The 18,951-nt window shown below is 59.7% G+C and overlaps 1 protein-coding gene across 4 annotated transcripts; it reads right to left on the bottom strand.

Moving 5' to 3' along the window:
• On the bottom strand, positions 1 to 17,570 carry TBKBP1 (TBK1 binding protein 1). 4 transcript variants are annotated; one of them, XM_045488598.1, is made up of 11 exons: positions 17,439 to 17,568; positions 15,901 to 16,036; positions 15,261 to 15,520; positions 14,777 to 14,899; positions 14,389 to 14,493; positions 13,172 to 13,352; positions 12,416 to 12,591; positions 12,190 to 12,251; positions 3,513 to 3,631; positions 2,534 to 3,261; positions 1 to 1,594 (listed from the first exon to the last, which is right to left on the bottom strand). In XM_045488598.1, the coding sequence occupies exons 3-11, from the start codon at positions 15,483 to 15,485 to the stop codon at positions 1,466 to 1,468; spliced, it is 1,848 nt and encodes a 615-aa protein (XP_045344554.1). In that variant the 5' UTR covers positions 15,486 to 15,520; positions 15,901 to 16,036; positions 17,439 to 17,568; the 3' UTR covers positions 1 to 1,465. The 4 variants fall into 4 exon arrangements, with proteins under 4 accessions (XP_045344554.1, XP_045344553.1, XP_045344551.1 ...); XM_045488597.1 differs by lacking the exon at positions 15,901 to 16,036 and having other exon boundaries at positions 17,439 to 17,570; XM_045488595.1 differs by lacking the exon at positions 17,439 to 17,568 and having other exon boundaries at positions 15,901 to 16,848.
• Between the last annotated feature and the right edge of the window lie 1,381 nt (positions 17,571 to 18,951).

Raw genomic sequence — 18,951 nt, forward strand, 5'->3', positions numbered from 1 at the left:
GCAGATGGAACAGGTAAGTTTTATTTGGACTTTAAACTTGTTCAGAGAGCTCAGGGGCCCCCACCTCCCCTCTCCAGGCCCCCTTCTCATTTCCCCTCCCTGGGGGAACACTCAAGGTACAATGCCATGTCTCTGGAGTCCTTGGCCCCTTCCTGCCTGATACACCTCTTCACTCCCCTGCACTGAGGAGGAGGGGAGGGGTGTGAGGAGGCGGGGGTGCCTGGAAGTGTTGGATCAGAATGGTACATGCACTGACGGTAGCGCCCACTGCCACCAGCCCGGGGCTGAGACCTGGGAGAGGCTCGCAGTGGGGGGGGTTGGATTCATCGTGGGGCAGCAGGCTCTTGCCATAGGAAGCTCCCCACCTCAGCCCTGGGGACCCCCTGGCCTCCTGCTTACCCATCCTTCTGAGGGTACGACTCTGAGGTAGATTTCACAGAGGGAATGTGGGTCGCTGGGGTGTGGGAAGGGGGTTAGCTCTTTTGAAGTTGATCTCCAACAGCACCCTGGGCCCATCCACAGGTTCTGGCCTGGGAGGCAGGGATGATGACACCCACCCAGCTATCAGAGGCCGAGTCACACACGGGCTGCAGGGCACCTGTGGTGTCAGGGACTCGAGAGGGGTAAGGGTGAAGGGGAGCATCTGTCTTAACAATCTGCGTCTTGGTGCTAGGGGCTCCAGGGGGAGGCAGGGGCCTGGGAGGCTAGCACAGATACTCCCCTGGCCTGAGGGTCAAGTTGCAGGATGGCCCCCGCCTCTCATCCCCACCCTCAGGGCAGCCTCTTTAGGCTGAATCCCTCCAGTCCTCCAGGGTCCTCCCTCTCCTCTCTCACCCTCCTTATTCCCCAGGGGAGCAGAGGAGAACAAGACCGGCCTGCAGGGAATGGCAAGAAACAAGATGCCTCCTTCCCCCAAGGGGGAGGGGCCCGTGCCAAGAGCCCCGAGCTGGCCATGGGATGGAGGAACCGGCATCAGTGTGCAAGGCAGGCTCTGGGACCCCACAGGGAGGCGCTCCCTGGACAGAGCACAGCCTGAGAAAGATGGACATCCGGGGAGTGGCTGGGGGAGCTCCTGGAGTCCTCTGATACCCTCCCCCTCCCCCAGGCCCAAGCAGCGGGCGGGCAGGTGGGCGGTGGCGACGGATCCAACCCTGTCTGAGAACAGAAAGGCAGAGAGAGAGGCTGGGTGGGGTACGCCCCTCCCCATCTCAGCCCAGATCCCCACCTCCCCAGTGGAAGCCAGGGAGCTGGGGACAGCCTCGGCTGGCCTTCCAGGAAGAGCCAGGGCTGAGTGGTGCCTGGACCAGGGAAGACGGCACACACGTTGACTCGGTAGCTAGTGGAGGTATCTGGGGGTCGCAAGGGGCAAGGGCCCCCCACGAGATTCATGCAGCATTCAAAGTGAGTGAGTGAGTGGGGGTGATGAGAGAAGATGGAGAAACAGCCAGGGGGTGGGGGAGGCACCCTAGATCTTGCTGTTCTCCAGGTGGGAGTCAATGTGTTTGATGAGGGCATCATCCGGGTACCCAACAGGGAAACCTAGCTGGCAGAGGGGGCAGCTGCGGATGTCAGAGCCCACTGTCTCCATCAGCAGCTGTGGAGAGAGAGGGGAGTCACCTATGGTCCCCAGCCCTCCCTCACGGTCCCCACAGCCCAGCCTGCCCTTTCCCGAGACCCAGGGCAGGGAGGGCTGCAGCATGCAGAAAGGGTCTGGTCACCCTCTGTCCAGCACCACTCCTCCTTCTCCCCATTCCCTGCCCACCTCCCACCAGCTCAGCATCCACTCCCCCAACCCAGGGCCTACGGCCCCAGGAGGTGCGTGTGCTCAGCCTGCCAGGTCATCTACGGTAATGAGGGAGGCCAAGACCCAGACATGCCCCCAGAGTGACTAAGACACAGCTCCCAGATAACTCAAAGCAATGGATAATCCCAAACAATGTACAACCCAAAAATAATTTTCTGTCTGGCTTTAGAATATATTTTGGTCCTTCCAGGTGGCAAGGGTTGGCTCTGACATTCGGGAAACTCATTATTTCAGTGAAATGATAGAGCCCTGAGATAGGCTGTCTTCTAGGACAGCCGGAAAAGAGCAGGGGCTCTGAGACCAGATGGAGGGAACTGGATGAGCAGGCCTGGCCCTGTGTGGGGCCCAGACCTGTGGCAGTCAGCACGGCCTCCATCACCAGTCTAACAGGAGAGGGCTTCAGGCTCACTGCCTCCCTGTTAGGAACCCTCCAATGGAATTAGATCATATAATCACTGCCCTCATTTTGCAGATACGACAACTGAGGATCAGGTGGGATAAGTGACCTGTCCGAGGTCCCACAGCTGCTAAGCGGTGAAGTCCGGAATCACAGCTGGGACTGTCACTCTGAAGCCCATGCCCTTAACCGCCGCCCTGAGAGAGAGGTAACGGTGCAGGCCCCCCCTACGCAAGCAAAAGGCCCGGAGAGAGAAGTAACGGGCCTAGGCTGCCCCTGAGAGGCGAGGGGCCTCGGCCGGCCCTCAGGTGACAAGCGGGCGCCCCACTCACGTTGATGGACGGCCAGGACTGCGCGTGCTCGGCGTGGGCGTAGGCGGTGGCGGCCGGCGACTCAGGGATGGGGAAGCCCGCGCAGAACGAGGCGCAGCGGATGGTGCCCGCCTCGGGGCTGGGCGGGCTGGTGGGCACGGCCCACTCCTCCTCCTCGGAGGGCTGCTTCTCGAAGCGCAGCCGGATGCCCTCGAAGGCGCGTCGCGGGCTGAGCGGCCGGCCGGGCCCGTAGAGCTCGCCGCCGTAGGCCCGCGGCTTGGGCAGCGTGGCCGCCTCGGCCTGCAGCCAGGGCGGGGAGGCCCCCGCGTAGCCCGCGCCCTCCGCCATCTCCGAGTAGCTGCGCCGGCCCTGGAAGCCGGCCTTCACGTGGTGGCTGGGCGGCTTGGCGTAGGCGCGCTCGGCCGGCGTCCTCTCGCCCGGCGGCGGGGGCGGCGGGGGCCGGGGCTGCGGGGCGGGGCAGGTAGGGGGCCCCGGGGAGCGGCGCTGCGGGCTAGGAGACTGGCACGGCGGCGGCACCGGCGAGCGGCGCTGCGGGACGGGCGACGGGCAGGAGGGCGAGGCCGGCGAGCGGCGCTGCTGGGGCGAGGGGCACGGGGGCCCGGGGGAGCGGCGCTGGGGGGCGGGGGACTGGCACGGGGGGCACGGGGGCGCCGCTCGGGCGGGCGGGGACGGGGAGGGGCACTGGGGGGCCGGGGAGTGGCGCTGCGACAGAGGCGAGTGCCTCTGGCCTGGAAGAGAAGCAAGCCGAGGGGAAGGGCAGTGGTGGGGAGAGAAGGCGTCAGCACTGGGGAGCCATGGGCGTGCCGGCGCCTGACGCCCACCCTACCCTCTCTCCTCGGAACGCGAGCGGGTGAAAAACGACCCGGCAGGGAAAGGAAGGCAGGGGTGGCCCCAGGACGCGAGATGGTAGCCACAGCTACCCCCCACCCCCCTCCCTTGGGACCCAGCTCCGGGCCGCCCCTTCCAGGCCCCCTCTCACCGCCACTCCGGGCCTGCTCCTGCAGCAGAGTCCTCAAGATCCTCCCCTGCAGGGAACTCAACTCCCGAAGCCGGCCCAGCTCCTCTGTCAGCTCCGTGTAAGCCAGCGCCAAATTCACCCTGAAGGACACCCCAGCCCCCGCCCAGTCAAGGCTGGACGCCAGCCTGCCCTGACCCTGAGGTCAGAAGGCAGCCGGTGAAGAAGAGGAGAAGGGAAGTGGGCTTACTGTCCCCGCGTGGAGGGAGAACTGGCTGTGCCCGAGCAGCTGGCTCTCCCTTCCCTCCAGGGCTCTCCTACCCCAGCTGCAGAATTCCCTTTGGCCTTAAGTTCTACCTCCAACACTACCTCTTCCAGGGAGCCTCCCTCTCTTCCCAGTGAACCTTACCTGGGGCTAGGGCAGTGGCTCCCAGACTATAAGGCTGAGGCTGGGGAGCTCAGTGATTCCAGGGGGGTCCCTGAATTCATGTGTTCATCAAGCATAGTCTATGGCCTGAGCACATCTGATTCAGGGATGTGTGAACGTTTTTCTAATCTGTCCAGAAGCTGTGGTGACGCATAAGACACAGATTCATCAAAAAAAACTGCGCCGAATTTATAGTAGCTTTAGTTACTGTGAATTTTCTCAAAGAGCGACCAGTAAAAGCGTAAGTGCAATCTGTGCTGTTGGGGGCAGGGGATCCATGAGGAGTCCTCACCTTGGAAAGACGGGGGACCAGTGTCGTACAGCCTAAGAGGAGCCCCCGTTCCGTAAGTGAAGACACAGCCTTCGGGTTTGGCAGAGGAACCAACTGGTAAACTTGAACCCAAGTCAGCCAAGTTTCAGGTCCACTGCCCTGGCTTTCACCTCAGAGCTGCCTCTGAGTGTTCAGTCTTGCACCTCCCAGGGCCTCCAGGGAGCCCTTTAGGTGGAGATCTCTGTGAACAGCTGCCGTGTACTGCACACCTCCAGAGGGCGCCACCCACAATAAGCACTTACAGAAGTTGTCTTGTTCTGGAACTGCCCTGGGAGTTCTTCGAAAGGGAGCATTATGTGGCTGTATTCATATTCCCAGCGCCTTGCCCAGGCCTGGTACCCAGTAGATGTTCAGGAAGTGAAGAATGAATTGAACCTCCCAATCCATGCGCCTTTCTGCTTCCCTTTCTCCCTCCCACTTCCTCCTGGGCACCCACCTGCATGGAGCTGGAACAGACTCTGAACTTAGCCAAGACTTAACCCACTTCCTTTTCTCTTCCTTTCTCTGTGGGTCATTCTGACCCAGAACTACCGAAGGTAATCTTTCTCTGCACTGCCCCTCCCCTCTCCCAGCCTGGGCTGCATACCTCCAGGGAGCCCTTCCAGACCTCACAGGCAGCTCTGCGTCGCCTTGGGTCACTGCTTTCATCTCTGTTCAAGGCTTGGACAGAGCCTGGGAGACGGGGGTTTTTGTTTCCTCTGATGTCTCCACCCCCTTACCAAGTCCAGAAGGGACTCCAGAGCTTTGTGGAAGTTGGAGCTGAGCTGGAGGGGAGTGGCAGGCAGAGACTCAGCCACTCTAGATGGATCTCCTCCCAGGGGAGGCGCTCTTGCTCTTGGAGCTGTAGGGTGCTGTGCATGAATGGAGGGGCAGGTCTCCAGACCCTGTGGGCCCTGTCCCCATCCTGAAGTAATGGTCATGGGAGAGAGGATGCATCTGGACAGAAGGGAGTGCAGGTAAGAGCGAGGCCAGTATGAGCATGAGGAACAGTGTGCTAGAGGGTGAGAGACACAGAGAGAGACACAGAGGGGGAGAGAGAGAGAGAGAGAGAGAGTGTGTGTGTGAGAGAGAGAGAGAGAGAGAGAGAGAGAGAGACCCTGGAGGAGAGGAGGGGAAGTCATGAGGTTAGGGCTTCAGAGGGCAGGAAAAGCCGAGGTGCAGAGGGTAGATAATGACCGAGCTCCCTTGCTCTGCGCTCTCTGCTAATCCTGGGGTGAGCTGGGTGATGGGGGAGACAACAGCCCCTCCCACAACAAAACTGTTTTTAACTCATTTGGGCCAAAGCCAAATTACTGCAAAGAGGCTGGGATTCTGGGGGGCAAGCCCACTTCCCAGGGAGAGGGAGCACTCATTACCCATCTGAGGGTGCACAGGGATGGACAGGAGCAGAGAGGAAGGAGTCCCTCGGGGGACGAACTCTGGCCAAGACGCTGCAGCCCTCAATCCCATCACATCTCAGCCCTTGTGTTATATGTCCTGTGTTCCCCGACTTTGATCTCATGTGTCTGTGGGAAGAAACGGCATCTTCCCCATCAGACAGGAGGATCTAGCCTGTGTGTCCCACATTAAACTGGGGACTCTCCAATGACAGGCTCCCCGCTTCAGACTGAGTGCAGGAGCTATGTCTCCCCTATCAGACTAGGGGCTTGAGAGCATCATACTGACCCCTGAGTGGTGGGAGCAGGAGGGGCTCTTAGGGCACTGATGGAGCGCCCTCTCTGGCCAAGCAGCTGCAAGTTTCTCTCCCCATCCGCCTTCACTGCTGTATCTCAGGTGACAGATACAGGTCGTCGCCTTCACACCCAGCCTTAGAGATCTCACCTGCCACACTCAGTTCCCAGGCCCCTATCTCTCCCCTACATGCCTTCCTCCCCTTGTCAGGAGCTACCCCAGTTTCTACCGCCCTGCTCCTGGCACCCTCCTCATGGAAAAACAGGACAGCAGGAAATGGAAGGAAGAAGCCCCTGGCCCAGACCGCCCAGACCTTCCCCCAGCTTTGACCAGGTGTGGGGCAGGGGGAGTGGGATGGGGGAGGGCAAGTGACTATTGTCCTCCTGGAGCCCCAGGCAGCCTCACAAAGACCCCTAGGACCCTGGGCCAGGTGGTGGGGCCCCTCAGGACCTCCCCCTTCATCAGGCGCCTCTTCCCACCTCAAGATGCTCAGGCCCAGGGTGCTAAGTACACTAACGACCTGAATGACTCACATTAGAAAACACTGCCAATTCAATGGAAAAAATCTCAACTGCACTACACAACCAAGGGTTGCGCACATGCACCTGAACACACATTCCATTTCCTGGCTTCCTGGCCCACACCTGAATGCTATTTTCCACCATCGAGACTGTCTGGGAAGGGTCAGGTGAACGGCAGCAGATGGCTAAATTTGGGCACTTCTCGATTGCTTACATTATGAGAGAAAGTTCTGAGTCTCTCAGAACCTGGGAGAGACCTAGAGAGAAAAGAACGGTAGATAGCCTTTATGAGCGCTTACCATAGGCCAGGCATTATGCTAAAGAACTTTACTGAATCTTCTCAACAACCCTACAGTGTTGCCACTATGATCTCCATTTTCTAGATAAGGGACCTGAGGCTTGCAAAGTCATAAAGCCTAGTAGCAGTGGAGTTGCTGAAACTGGGCCCTGGCCTCCTGGACGGTAAAGTCCAGGCTACTGACCATTAGGCTATATGCTGCCTTCCAAGATGATCAGGAAAGGGAGGAAGGAGAGACAGGAAGGTAGCAGAAGGGAAAGATGAGGAGGAGGAGGAGGAGGAGGAGGAGGAGGAAGGGGAGGAGGCGAAGGAGGGGGAGGAGGAGGGGCAGGAGGAGAGGGAGCTGGGGAGCTTTACAGTAGCCTGGGCATCACCACCCTTGCCCTGGGAGGGGAGAGGAAGGTGCCAGACATATGTGGGGGATCGGAGCTGTTAAGAAGCTGGCTCAAGGTCACAGAGCGGAGATTCAAACCTGCTTTTGGCACCTCAGCCTGCTGAGCTGGCACCTTCGGAGGAGCCAGAGTGCAAATGGCAGAGCTGGCAGGAAGGAAGGCTCCCTCCACTGCAAGTCTTTCCACCCTTCATTGACTTATCCTTTCATTCATTCTTTCCATGAATAATTCGGGGATCTCAAATTTTCATCTAGAAACAATAATCTTCACTGTGATTGATAAAGCAACTGAGCTGAGGAAGGTTAGAGACCGAAGCACCCTGCTCTGGAAAGGGGCTCTTTCTACCCCGAACCAGCTGTGAGGCACACAGACCCTATGGCGTCTTCCCCAGGGAAGTTCACTGGGTGCCTGGGCTGGGCCACAGTGAGGGCCAGTGGTCGGGCCACGGGATTAGAACTAGGGATGGCCTTGAGGTCAGGATCGAGGCTGGGGTCAGGGTCAGACGAGGGCTGGGGTTGGTAGTTCATTTTCTGTCAGGATTGTGGACACTGCTTGGGACAGGATGAGGGGCAGGGTTCAAGTCTCGGGGGTGGGATCGGCATTGGGGTTAGGATTGGGGTCAGCATCCGAGCTGGTCATGTGGTCAAAATCACCAGCTGACTCAGAATCAGGAGGAAAACAGAAATCCAGCATTCCCGGCTCTTCCCTCTTTGCCCATTGCCGTCCCCAGCTGTCCCCGGCCACCTCACTCTCGTGGGGGAATTTAGGGACCAAACTTTCCACCACCCACGGGCACACCCAGCAGCAGCCTTCCCGCCCGACCCTCGGGGAGGGAACCACAGGCACCGGGCCGTGGAGCGGACTTGAGGTTGCGGGCCAGGGGAGGAGGAAGTCACTCTGCAACAACCCACTGCTGTACCACTTCCTTTTAGGCGCCTTGAGCCCCTCCACTCTCCTCGACCAGCTATGACTTGCGGTCCCCAGAGCCCGGCTGTTCATGGCAGCCCCTGCCATGCTCCCAGCACAGCTAAAAGTTCACAGTGTCCAGAAAGCCTCCCCAGACACAGCCAAGCTGAGCAGCTCACAGTGGGACTGGGAACCAAGGTGGGGGGCCGGGGGGGGTGGGGTAGGGGGGGAGGCAGGCATCCCAACTTGCCCCGGACCGTCCTGGCTCCCACTAGCGGCCCTGGCCGAATTACTAAGATTCTGACATGTTAACATACTGAAATTTCCACTTTCAAAATCGAGCAGGTTGGGCCAGTAATTCACTGGTCACCCCTCCCAGAAGGGCCCTCCTACCTGAGGAAGAACCTGAACCAGAGAAACACCACAGAGGTACTATCGCCCCATCTGCTGAGGGCCTGCGGGGTATTCGCACTTAACTTCACGCTGAACTTCTCCAAGTACTTCACTTCTTTGTACCTCAGTTTGCTCAGCACTAAAAGGGGACAGAACTGTCACCACATCTTCTGTGAGAAGGAAATGAGATGGTGTAGGTAAACCGCCTTCCGTGGTGTCTGGCATATGGACGAAGAGTTGGGAATGTGCCCAAGAGAAAGAAAGAAACCCGCTTTGATCCTTCTTTGGAGACGCCAACCAGCTCAATGGCTTTGGTTTAAGAACGAGGAGGAGAGGATGTGCAGTTTCCCTTCTAGGGAGACAGTGTGGGTAAGAGCTGCTCTCTGCCTTCCTAGCAAAGGAAGAGGCAGAGGCCGATTCAAAGCCCACCAATCCCTCAGACCACAATCAGGTGGGAGTGGTGGGCCTCACCTTCCGAGCCCCTCCCCACCTTCGGGGAGTCCCAAGGCTGCAAGTGCTCAGGGGTTAATTCCTGTGAGCACCCCTGCCTTGGCTGAAGGAAATTTGAAAGAAAGGAAGTAGGGAGGGTGAGAAGCGTGAAGGGGGAGGCCCTGGGTCTGCTGGTTCTGGGGCATGAAGTTAAGCTCAGGGTACACGGGGGTCTCCGACTTCCGTCCTGACCCACCCCACACTGCCCTTGACCTCTGTGCAGAGTTTCCATCCTCTCTCTCCGAGTTCACACTTCTCCCCCACCACTAACCGCAGCCCACGCAGAGGCTTGTGGGCGGAGAGAGGGGTGGGGGGGGGGGGCGGAAAAGGGCCAGGGCTGCAACACTGAGCCCCCCACGTTGGGGAAAAAAAGCAAGCCCTATCGTTCTCTCCCTCATCACTCATACTAGGCCCCCGTCTTCTCACAGGGGGGCTCCCCTCCTTCACTGGGCCCTCACCCCCTTCACTGAGTCAGCCCGCCTGAGCCCTCAGCCCCCTTAAGGAACCCCTCTCCACAATTTCCCCTCCACCCTCAGCACTAGCCACACCCTCAGAAAGGCCACACTCAGGACCTGTGACTCTGAGCTGGGCTCAGAGGGGAGGGGGCCGTGGGTTCTGCACCCCCCCACCTCGGCTGAGACCCCCCAGGGTCCTTACCTCCCTGCACATCCTAAGGAGCAGGCTGGTCTCCACCGCCTCTCCTCCCTCATCCTTGCTTTTGGCCCCTGACTGGCCTCCAGCAGCTCTTCTTCTGGGACAATCTGTCCCCTGGGCACCAGCCACCAGGTGCTGGGCTGAGCAAACAGCGGGGCAATCTTGCCCAGAGGTCAGCCATGGAAGGTGGCAGAGTGGCCTGGTCGGGGTGCCCACTTTCGGAGGAACACTGATGACTGGAGCTGGTGGGCTGGGGGCTGGGATGGAAGGGACTGGAATCCTTGGGGCCAGGGCTGCCTCCCGGGCCTGTCCACTTAGTACCAGTAGGACCACTGTGCGGTGGGGTGGGGATTAACAGGGGCAAGGGCACTACGAGGGGGGGGCCTTTGAACAGCCAGGACTCCCACAATAAAACTGGCTGCCCTGGAGGTGTCCAGACTGAGACAGGTAAGCACTTTCAGGAACACACACGACTCCCACATTAGGGGTGGCCTGGATTCAGGAATTTCTCTGACCCCCTCTTCAGCTTTCTTACCCCGATCTAGATAACCCAGCCCTGCATTCCTCTCCTGGGAAAGCCCACAGGTAAAATTCCCACTCGCCTGGAGGGTCTGGACCAAGTCGAAGAAAGAGGAGGGGCTGGTGGGGGAAAGTGAGCTGAGAGCAGGTGACTGAGGCCTCAGGTGGGAGGACAGGGGAGGGAACACTCGGGAAGCAATTACCAAAAGGAGCTGAGTTTATAAGAAAATAAAACTGCCGGGGGAGTGAGGACTTCCTCTGAGAATTAACTCTTGCCAAGCTGGGGCTGTCCAGAGATGCTCCGCCTGAAAAGTGTGAGGCGGGGCAGGCAGAGCCTGACTGGCACCGGGGAGAGAGGTCCAGGAGGCACCCATGCAGAGCCCCAACGGTGAGGACGGAGGGGAGGAGCTGGAGGTCACCTCTGGTAAGAGTGGTCTGGCCAGCCCCTGGGCAAAGCCACTGTGGCCAAAGGAACTGGGTAGAGCAGGTGCCTTGGGGGTGGGAAGGGAAAGAGGCTGTTCTGGCCCCACTGGCAGCGTGGATGATCCAACCTCCAAAGGCACCTCATGGGAGTTCTCCTTCACTCACTCACATACAGCTTTGGTCCCTTGGGGTCCTCCACTCCTTCTCTGGCCCCCCACCCCCTACGCCTTCCTCTCACACCTCTCATTAATGACTGTCCTCTGAGCCCATGAAGGATGCCTGGGGCCACAGAGGTGAAGTCCTTAAAGCAAAGCCAGTCTGCATCCCTGGAAGGATTCAAAGTCGGGCTGTTCAGATTCCAGCCCTGCCAAAAAAGTCCTCTCTCTGGGTTCAACCGGTTGGAGGGAGCCTTCACTGCCGGTCTGCTAAGAGGGGGCTGGACTCAGTGACCCATAAAGAGCCCTACAGTATAACTTCTGAGGCAAGCTAGGGTTCTAGAATGTGTGTGTGTGTGTGTGTGTGTGTGTGTGTGTGTGTGTGTGTGTGTATGTGTGTGTGTGTTCTGGGTCTGGGCACATGGGCTAGGATGGGCTCCGAGCCTCAGCCACGAGCTAAGGCAGACCCTCTCCACAGGAGCCCTCAACATTCCCCAGCAGCCTAGCTGAGGGATCCCACCCACCATTCCCACAAACTGGTTCTCACCGCCCCCCACTCCAACTATCACAGCTGCACCCAGGCCCTCACCCCAGGGTGCAGAGGGAGGTGAGGGGTATCCCCAAGTAGCCAGAAGCTGGGAGGAAGGTGAGAAGGAAGCCCGCTGGAAGGAGGACCCTGGGGTCCCATAGCTGGGTATACTGTGTGACACAGGGTTAGTTCCTGTCCCTCTCTGGGCCTCATGCTTCCCCTCCAACAAAAGTAGGGAGTCTGTGCCACACAACTGGTCTCAGGGGAGAGGGCTTAGGCGGAAGGAGGTTTGCTCTCTATTTCTCAGAAAGTGGGAGAGGAGTTCAGGGTGCGGATGTGAAAAGCATCAGGCTCACTGATGTCAGGCTGCCGCTCACCCTCTCCCTTGCTGCCCAGTGCTGCCCCAGAGGCCACTGCCATTAGACTCCCCACTGACATAGCTCCCTCCCTCCTTCCTGCTGCCCTTCTTTCTCAGCAAGATTCTACAGGGGCCGCCCAGTGGAGCCTGTCCTAACCCCCCTCTCGGCTGCTCAGGTAAGCCCCTCTTCTCGGCCTCAGCTTTCTCCTGAGGTGGGAAACAAAGCACAGACCCTGAAAGACGCCACCTCCTTCCTCCTCATCGTGAGGGGGCAGTTAACCCAACTAACTGGCCTTGTTACTGGCACAGAAAAAATGGGGCCTCAGAGAGGCCCAGAAACTCACCAGGGGACCCAGAACATAGCAGCAAAGCAGCTGAGGAAATGCCTCAACCCGTGACACCTCAAGGAGACACGAGCTTGGGTGTCAGAAGAAAGCGGGGGGCACATCCCAGAGCCTCGCCTCCTTCCTGTGAAGGATGAAGAGCCACACAAGCAAGCCAAACCCCACAGGCCTGATGCTGGAAGAGGGGCCCTCCAAACAACAGAGGGGAGAACTGACCCAAAACGGGGACCTGGGAAATGCCACCCTCAGGGCACAGAGGTTAAGATGGAGAGGATTTCAGATGTGACTTACTGATCATCCCCGACTCTTTTCACCCACGCCATGTCCCGCTCTGACTGGTTGGAGGCGAGATCCTAGGGAGGAAGACCGGGAGGTCAGACGCCAATGTCACCTTGCCCAGACCCCCCTCTTTACCATTCCCACAGCCAGTCGAAACCCAGGAAGGACGTCCTGGGACTCTAACGGCTATTTCCAGCAGCTCTCAGACCTCCGGGGAGCGCTGGGCGGGGTCCTTTACCTGGGCCCGGCTCTCTTGCAGCTGCTTCAGCTCTCCCTGCAGCCGCTCACACTCGGCCTGGAGCTGCTCTTCCCGAAGCTGAGCCCCCCGGGCCTCACCCTGGGCAGCCTCCAGAGCCTCTTCCAAACGCCGTCGCTCCAGCTCACTCACACTGGGTGTGGGGCCCGGCCAGCCTGCTGGCAGGAGAGAGGATAACGTCAGGTTGGGTCCAGCTGCTGGCACCCTCCACCAACTCCCAGGTCAGCAAAGACTGAAACCGGTGAGGACCGCCCCATCAGAGATCCAGAAGATAGCCAGAGAACAAATACCCCAGGGAGGCCTCTACTGAGGGCAGTGTGGGAGGATGGCCTGAGCTGCTTTGTTCTCATCTTCTAGGAGACCAAGGACAAAATAAGATGGCCTCCTGAAAGGATTCCCTGGCCACATTCAAATCTCCAAGCATCCTCTGGCCTCCGCTAATCACCACTGTAAGACCGGCTGGGGGACTCTGAGTGGAGGTGCCCTCTGCTGACACGCATAGGAATTGCATGGGGGTAGCCAGAGAAAGCAGGTGGTAGAGGGGGGTGTCAGTGGGAGAAACTGCGTACGAGTGGATGAAGTGAGGGAACGGGTGGCAAAGAGGCATAGGGTAATTATGGGAGAAATTTAATAAGACATTATAATGGGGTGCTCACCATCAATTCCAGAGTAGTACTGAAACGGGGGTTAGTCTAGGGGACTCTGGGGTAGGGATATCAGGGGTCGCGGAGATCTCACCGTGACTCAAGCCAGATCCCCCTCTTAGTGCCAAGTAGTGCAGGTCCAGATCAGTACAAGGTGGGGCAGGGGCAGGTGGGGGGCTCGGGCTGGGGAAGGCTGCGTCCCGGAGGCCTTGCTGCTGCCGTAGCTGCTGTTCCAAACCACAGATTTGCCGCAAGTGGGTCTCCACCAGGGCCCGCTGCAGGGTGAGACAAAGGGGTAGGGTCTGCACAGGACCAGGGTACCCCTGTGGGCCCCCCAAAGCCAGGACTTCCCCATGTCTGGGAAGCCATCACCCCTAAACGGAGCAGAGGCCCCAGGTCACACATCCCAACTGCACTCTCAAGTGGCTATGAGTGTGAGGTCTCCTCTCCCAGCAACTGCAATGCAGATGTTTCTGGCTATTGCCCCTTGCAAGGTCAGAGTTAACGCCTCTGAAGTTAACTTAGAAGTGCGGGACACTTCTAAGAACACACAGCCCCACAGTCCAGACATAGCTACGCCCTCAGAAGCATAATAAGTTCTATTTGCACATGTGACAACCACTCTGGGCTTCACCTACCTCATCTATAACACGGGGATAACCACACTTACCTCTTAGGTTTGTTGCAAGGATTAAAATGAGTAAATATATCTAAAGAGATAACAACAGTGCCTGGCACATAGTTAAGTGCTATGTTAAGTGTTTATGATTATTAAGGCGAAGCATTCTTACACAAACATCCCACAACAACTCAGCAGTATTGTTATCATTTGCCCTTTTCAGAGGAGGGACAGAGGCTAAGAGACTCGACCCAACTCACAGGTAGGAGCTGGCAGAGACCACGTGTCCTGATTCTGACACCTGCTCACGCGCGTGGCCATACCCCTACTCAGAATCACACACAGGCCGGGACCAGTCCCAGCAGCCACAGAGACCTGATTACCTCTACCCTCACCCACACAGCCTTCCAGACGCAGCGTATAGGCACAGACTCGACCCAGCACGAGACACAAACATTCGCCCGGAGACACACTGTTGACAGGGTCACTCACACAGTCACCTACTGTCACCACGTGGCCAGGGTGTCCTGAGGGTCACTCACAACTTGTATGACACACTCAGCCCCCCTCACAAGGGCAAACGGGCACTCAAACCCACTGGGGTCCACACCACAAACACATACACATGGGGTCACACACAATCACACAACAAAGGTCCCAGCCTCAAGCACCTCCGGCTCCCTGGGCCTCACCATCTCCCCCAGCTCTGTCTCCAGGTCGCTCTTCTCCACGCAAAGTTTCTCATAAGCCTGGATCATCTCCCCAAGCTGTTCTTCCTGCTCCTTATTCTTCTGCAACTGAATGGGGCCCAGAGGGGATGGAAAGCACACCGTGGTCAGGCCCACCCTTGACTTGGGGGCCAAGCAGCTCCCCATACCTCCCACCCACACATCCAGCACCCAATGGAAGAGGGGTGGGAGAGGCTGCAACCCATTCTAGGGAAGACTAGGGCCATTGCTGACCAAGGAGACAGAGGCGTGGGGGGGGGGGGGAGGGTAGAGAGAGGGGACTGTCAGAAATACACTGGAGCAAGGGGTCCAGGGAGCCCAGTCTGGGCTGGGAGGCCATCGAGGGACTCACCTCATGCTGGAACTGGTTGAGCCGTTGCTGCAGGCTGACCTTCTCCATCTCCAGCAGGGAGCCATCCTTGATTTCATACAGAGAGAAGCTGTGCTCCTCTCCAAAGTCATTGATCAGCGGGTACTGTGGGCAGGCAGGTCCTCAGGAGAGCTGGTGCCCGGCTCCCTGCCCAGGCTTCAGCCTCGATTGGGCTCCCACCTCACAACCTGCCTTGAAGTCCTCGCCTCTCCCTCCCCTTGCTCAAGTGGGATCCACATGGCCTGGAGGCATCTCCCGCCAACCAGATCTTTTTTAGATGCAAGGTCCCACCCTTTGGCTCAGGATCCTTTCCTGACCCTTCCCATCCAAAGCAGCCACATCCCTCACGGGGGACCCTCAGGTTCCCAAGAGTGTGCATCCTGATCCCTCTTTGCGATTCCTGGGATCGATCCCCAACCCCCACAACACACACACAGCCAGACCCCCATCTTCTCCAAGTTCTGACCTTGATCTCGTAGACTTTGAGACGGCGGCGGAGGGTGGCATTCTCCCTCTCCAGGCCCCCCAGCCGCTCCTTGATGTCCCCATAGGCTGTGATGAGGGCAAAGTGGGAGGCAGAGCACATGTCCCCTCCCAGTGAGGGGTCTCCTGGGGCATCCAGCCACACCTCACTGGGCCCCAGTGCCTCCTGGGTCAGGATGCTGATGTCATCTTCAAACATGGACTCCATGGCAAGGGCCTGGGCCTCGGCCCCCACTGGGCCTCCTGGGAGAGCAGGAGCAACAGTGGAGAGGGCAGCCTGGAGGTTGTCCCCCATACCCCTCAACCTGGCCCAAGGAATGCTATGACCAGCTGAGAGGAAGCTTGGAAGCTCCCACCCCTGCCTACCCGCAGACTACTCAGTCCTGTTTTCTCTTCTCTGCTGCCTTTGGGGGAAGGGGCTGTAACTAGATGAAGACTTCTGGCAGGGAGGGCCTGACAAGTAGGGACAAGTAAACCAGGCCAGCAGCAGAGAAGAGTTCCTTCCAGAACCCAGGGAGACCTGTGGACAGGAAAGGACTGCCTTCCCAGGCTAGGGCCCAGACGGGGCTGCCTTGATTCACTCCTCAGCCCCTCTCCGCCCCAGGCCTTGCTTCCCCAAATACCTCTCTGCCACGCTCCTCATCCCCGGCCTCTGGCACCCCTGGCTCCTCACTAAGGCCCAGTGCTTCTGGGAGAGTCAGCCCCACCACTGTCAGCACGTCCTCTGTGGGGGCCCCCGCCCAACTTCCCAGCTTCTTCCTGCAGGATCCCAGAGTTCAGGAAAAGGAAGTGCCTCCCCCACTCAGACCAGGGTTGTGGCAACCCTCCAGGCCCTCCCAGCCCCTGATCTGGGACCCACAGGAAGTCCTCACAGAGCGTCAGAGGGAACACACAGAGGGTGGGGGGCCCTGGAAAGGGTCCACCGAAGAATTCCCCAGCCCGCCAATGTGCCTGCACACAGGGAAGTGAGGAGCCCTGAGAGGGGGCAGGAATGACTCAGGGCTCCGAAAGAGTACGCGCGAGAGGGTGCGTGTGTACTTCTGGCCCTGTTTATGAATGTGTGTCTGTGGTTGGCATGTGTGGGGGGGAGTGTGTGTGTCTGTGAATGAGTGTAGGTGTGTCACAGTCAATGAGTGCCTTCGCAGGGCTGCGCTGGGGGTGGCTGGGGGTCGGGAATGGAGTTGGAAAGTGGCCAGGAAGCCGTGTGTGTTTGTGTGTGCGCGTGTGTGCACGCGTGCGTGAGCGTGTGTGAAGGGTGGGCACGTTCGGGGCCGTGTGTCACGTGAGGCACTATGGGAATGTCCGAGGTGTGTGCGCGCGCGCCCCGGAGCGTGTGTGCGCGTAGGAGAGGGGGCTCGGCGTGAGGTCTGAGTTGAGACAGCGGGGTCCGCGACCTCCCAAAGCCGGGCAGCAGGAGCCTGGAGTGAAGGGGGCTCAAGCCCGGGCCCCAGCACCCCCCCCCCCCAAATCTCCCCCATTAAGTGCCAGGGAGACGCGTGTGACCGGGTCTGAGTAAGGAGTGTGTGCGCGTGTTTGTAGGGCTGGCCCCACCTTTAACCCCTTCCTCTCCAGGCGCATCCCCTCCCCCCAACTCCGCCCGCCAGCGCTCACCACACCCCCCCAGACCCCCAGCCCGCCACCTCGGGCCCAGCCCCACTGGCGGGGGCTCTGTCCCCTGGGCCGCCCGGACAGACGCTCCCTTCCTCCGCATTCCCCCCCGGCCCGGCGGCCCCGGGTGAGAGCCGCGGAGGGCGGATGGGGAGGGGGTGCCTCCTCCGCCCCGGGCCCCTACTGCGGCCCCTTTAAGAGCCGCCCTTTAAACCCCTTTAGCTCGGCGGACAGAAATTGTCGCCCCTCCCCTCTCGGGGGCCGAGACCACGCAGCCCCCTCCCCCACCGCTGGCCAAGCCCCGGGCCCCCAGTCGGCGGTCCCCGGGCCGGGGAAGGGGCTCCCGAGGCCGTGCGGCCTGAGCAGCGGCGGCGGAGGGGGAAAAGGGGGAATGCGGGAGGCCGGCGCCGGACCCTTCCCCTCCCGGCCCGCCAGGGCCAACTGCCCGCCAACCTCCCGTCGCTTCCTCCGGCCCACCCTGCGACCCCGGCCGGCCCCGGGCGCCGCTCCCCTCCCCCCCCCCCCCCCCCCCCCAGCCCCGCCGGGGACTCACAGCTGCTGCCGGTTCCTGCTTGTAATCGCAGCTTACCCCCTCCGCCTGCTCCCTCCCCAGACGGGCACCGGTGCCCCCACCCCCCTGGCACCGCGCTCCGCTCTCGCCCTGTCGCCGCCGCCGGGTCTCTCCCCACCCCCCACCCCTCCCCCCAGCCCCCCTCCCTCCCGCCCGCCCCGCTCCTCCTCCGCCGCCGCCGCCGCCTCCTCCTCCTCCCCGGCTGCTCCGGGTTTCTCCAGCTGGGAAGGCGCCCGGGACCCCGCCGCTGCCACCACCACGTGGCGAGGGGCGGCCAGCCCCCGCGGTGCGGCGCGGCCTGGCAGCGCGCCCGGCGCCCCCTGGCTCCCCGCCGCGCCCGGCCCGCGCTCCGCGCCCCCTCCCCGACGCCTCCCTAACGCAGTGTGGCGTGGCGTGGCGCGTGTCGGGGCGCCTGCGGGCCGCGCAAGGGCTCAGGTGGCGCTTTGGGGTTTGCTTGGGGGCTGTGTCTTTGGGGGGAAAGTGAAGCTATTTATTTGGATTTGGGTTTTGGTTTTGGTGTTTGCTCTGGAGAAGGCAAATACTCGAGTTACTCTTCCTTGCTCTTGGGGATGGGGGCATTGCTCTGATAATAGAGACACGGACCATAGGGTCTAGTCGGAGAGATTAGAGTTAAATTTGGTAACTTCTTCGGAAGTGAGAGTGAACTAAGGAGGTCAGAGGTTCGTTTAAGAAGGGAAGCGGCTTTCCTCCCCCTGACACAATCCCCTCACCCACAGGCCAGTGAAATGAAGGAATAACAACACATTTCACCCTTTCCACAAAGATGATTTGAGCACTTGCCAAACTGCTGGGCAGGAGGCACAAGTTTTTGTGTGTGTTTCCTTTCGTTTTGTTTTGCCACTTTCCCACCGTGTGACCTTGGGCAAATTACTTAACCTCTCTAAATAAAGTTGGAGATCTTTCCCAACCCAGGCACCCCTGGGGGAAGAATGGGGAATCAGAACTAAAGGTGCTGGGTGGATCCTCAGGAGGTGTTCATGAGTCATTTTGATTATTCTTTGGTGGATTAAACACCGTGGGCAGAGGCATGGTCAGCCTTGGCTGCAGGCAGTGAATGATGAGAGGAAACTCTGAAGGACTCTGGCTAACTTCTGACAGGCCAACCAGGGAAGCAGGTTTATAGGCTTGGGGTAGGCTCAGCATTTAGCTGTGAAGCCTCCCATCTGGAGGGAAGGTTCAGGCTGCTGGGAACTGGAGCCTACTTTTCTGACCCCTGGGGGGAGGAGGAATGAATCCGGAAGGGGGAGAGGAGGAAAGAAAAGGCATTTTCCTTGTTGTGAGCTTTGAGAAGCAGCAACAGCAGCCATCTTGCCCCGCTGTAGCGAGAAGATGGATTTAGGGGTGAGCTTCCCCTCCCAGGAGAGCCTGCAGGGACTGTGAACTCTCTTCAAAGAAGGGGATCCTCAACTGGCTTCCTTCCTCCTCTTCCTGATGGGTTCCTTCCTAGTCCAGAACAGGAAGGCAGGTCAGCCAC

This window comes from Leopardus geoffroyi, chromosome E1 (assembly GCF_018350155.1).
Source record: "Leopardus geoffroyi isolate Oge1 chromosome E1, O.geoffroyi_Oge1_pat1.0, whole genome shotgun sequence".
NCBI lineage: Eukaryota > Metazoa > Chordata > Mammalia > Carnivora > Felidae > Leopardus > Leopardus geoffroyi.

What these genes read in the sequence shown, in the direction of transcription:
- TBKBP1 (XM_045488597.1), bottom strand. Translation starts at nt 15,485, where the DNA reads ATGGAGTCCATGTTTGAAGATGACATCAGCATCCTGACCCAGGAGGCA. An exon ending in AGACAGAGCTGGGGGAGATG is followed by an intron (nt 13,353 to 14,388) that starts GTGAGGCCCAGG and finishes CTCACCCTGCAG; the next exon opens with CGGGCCCTGGTGGAGACCCA. An exon ending in TGCAAGAGAGCCGGGCCCAG is followed by an intron (nt 12,252 to 12,415) that starts GTAAAGGACCCC and finishes CTTCCTCCCTAG; the next exon opens with GATCTCGCCTCCAACCAGTC.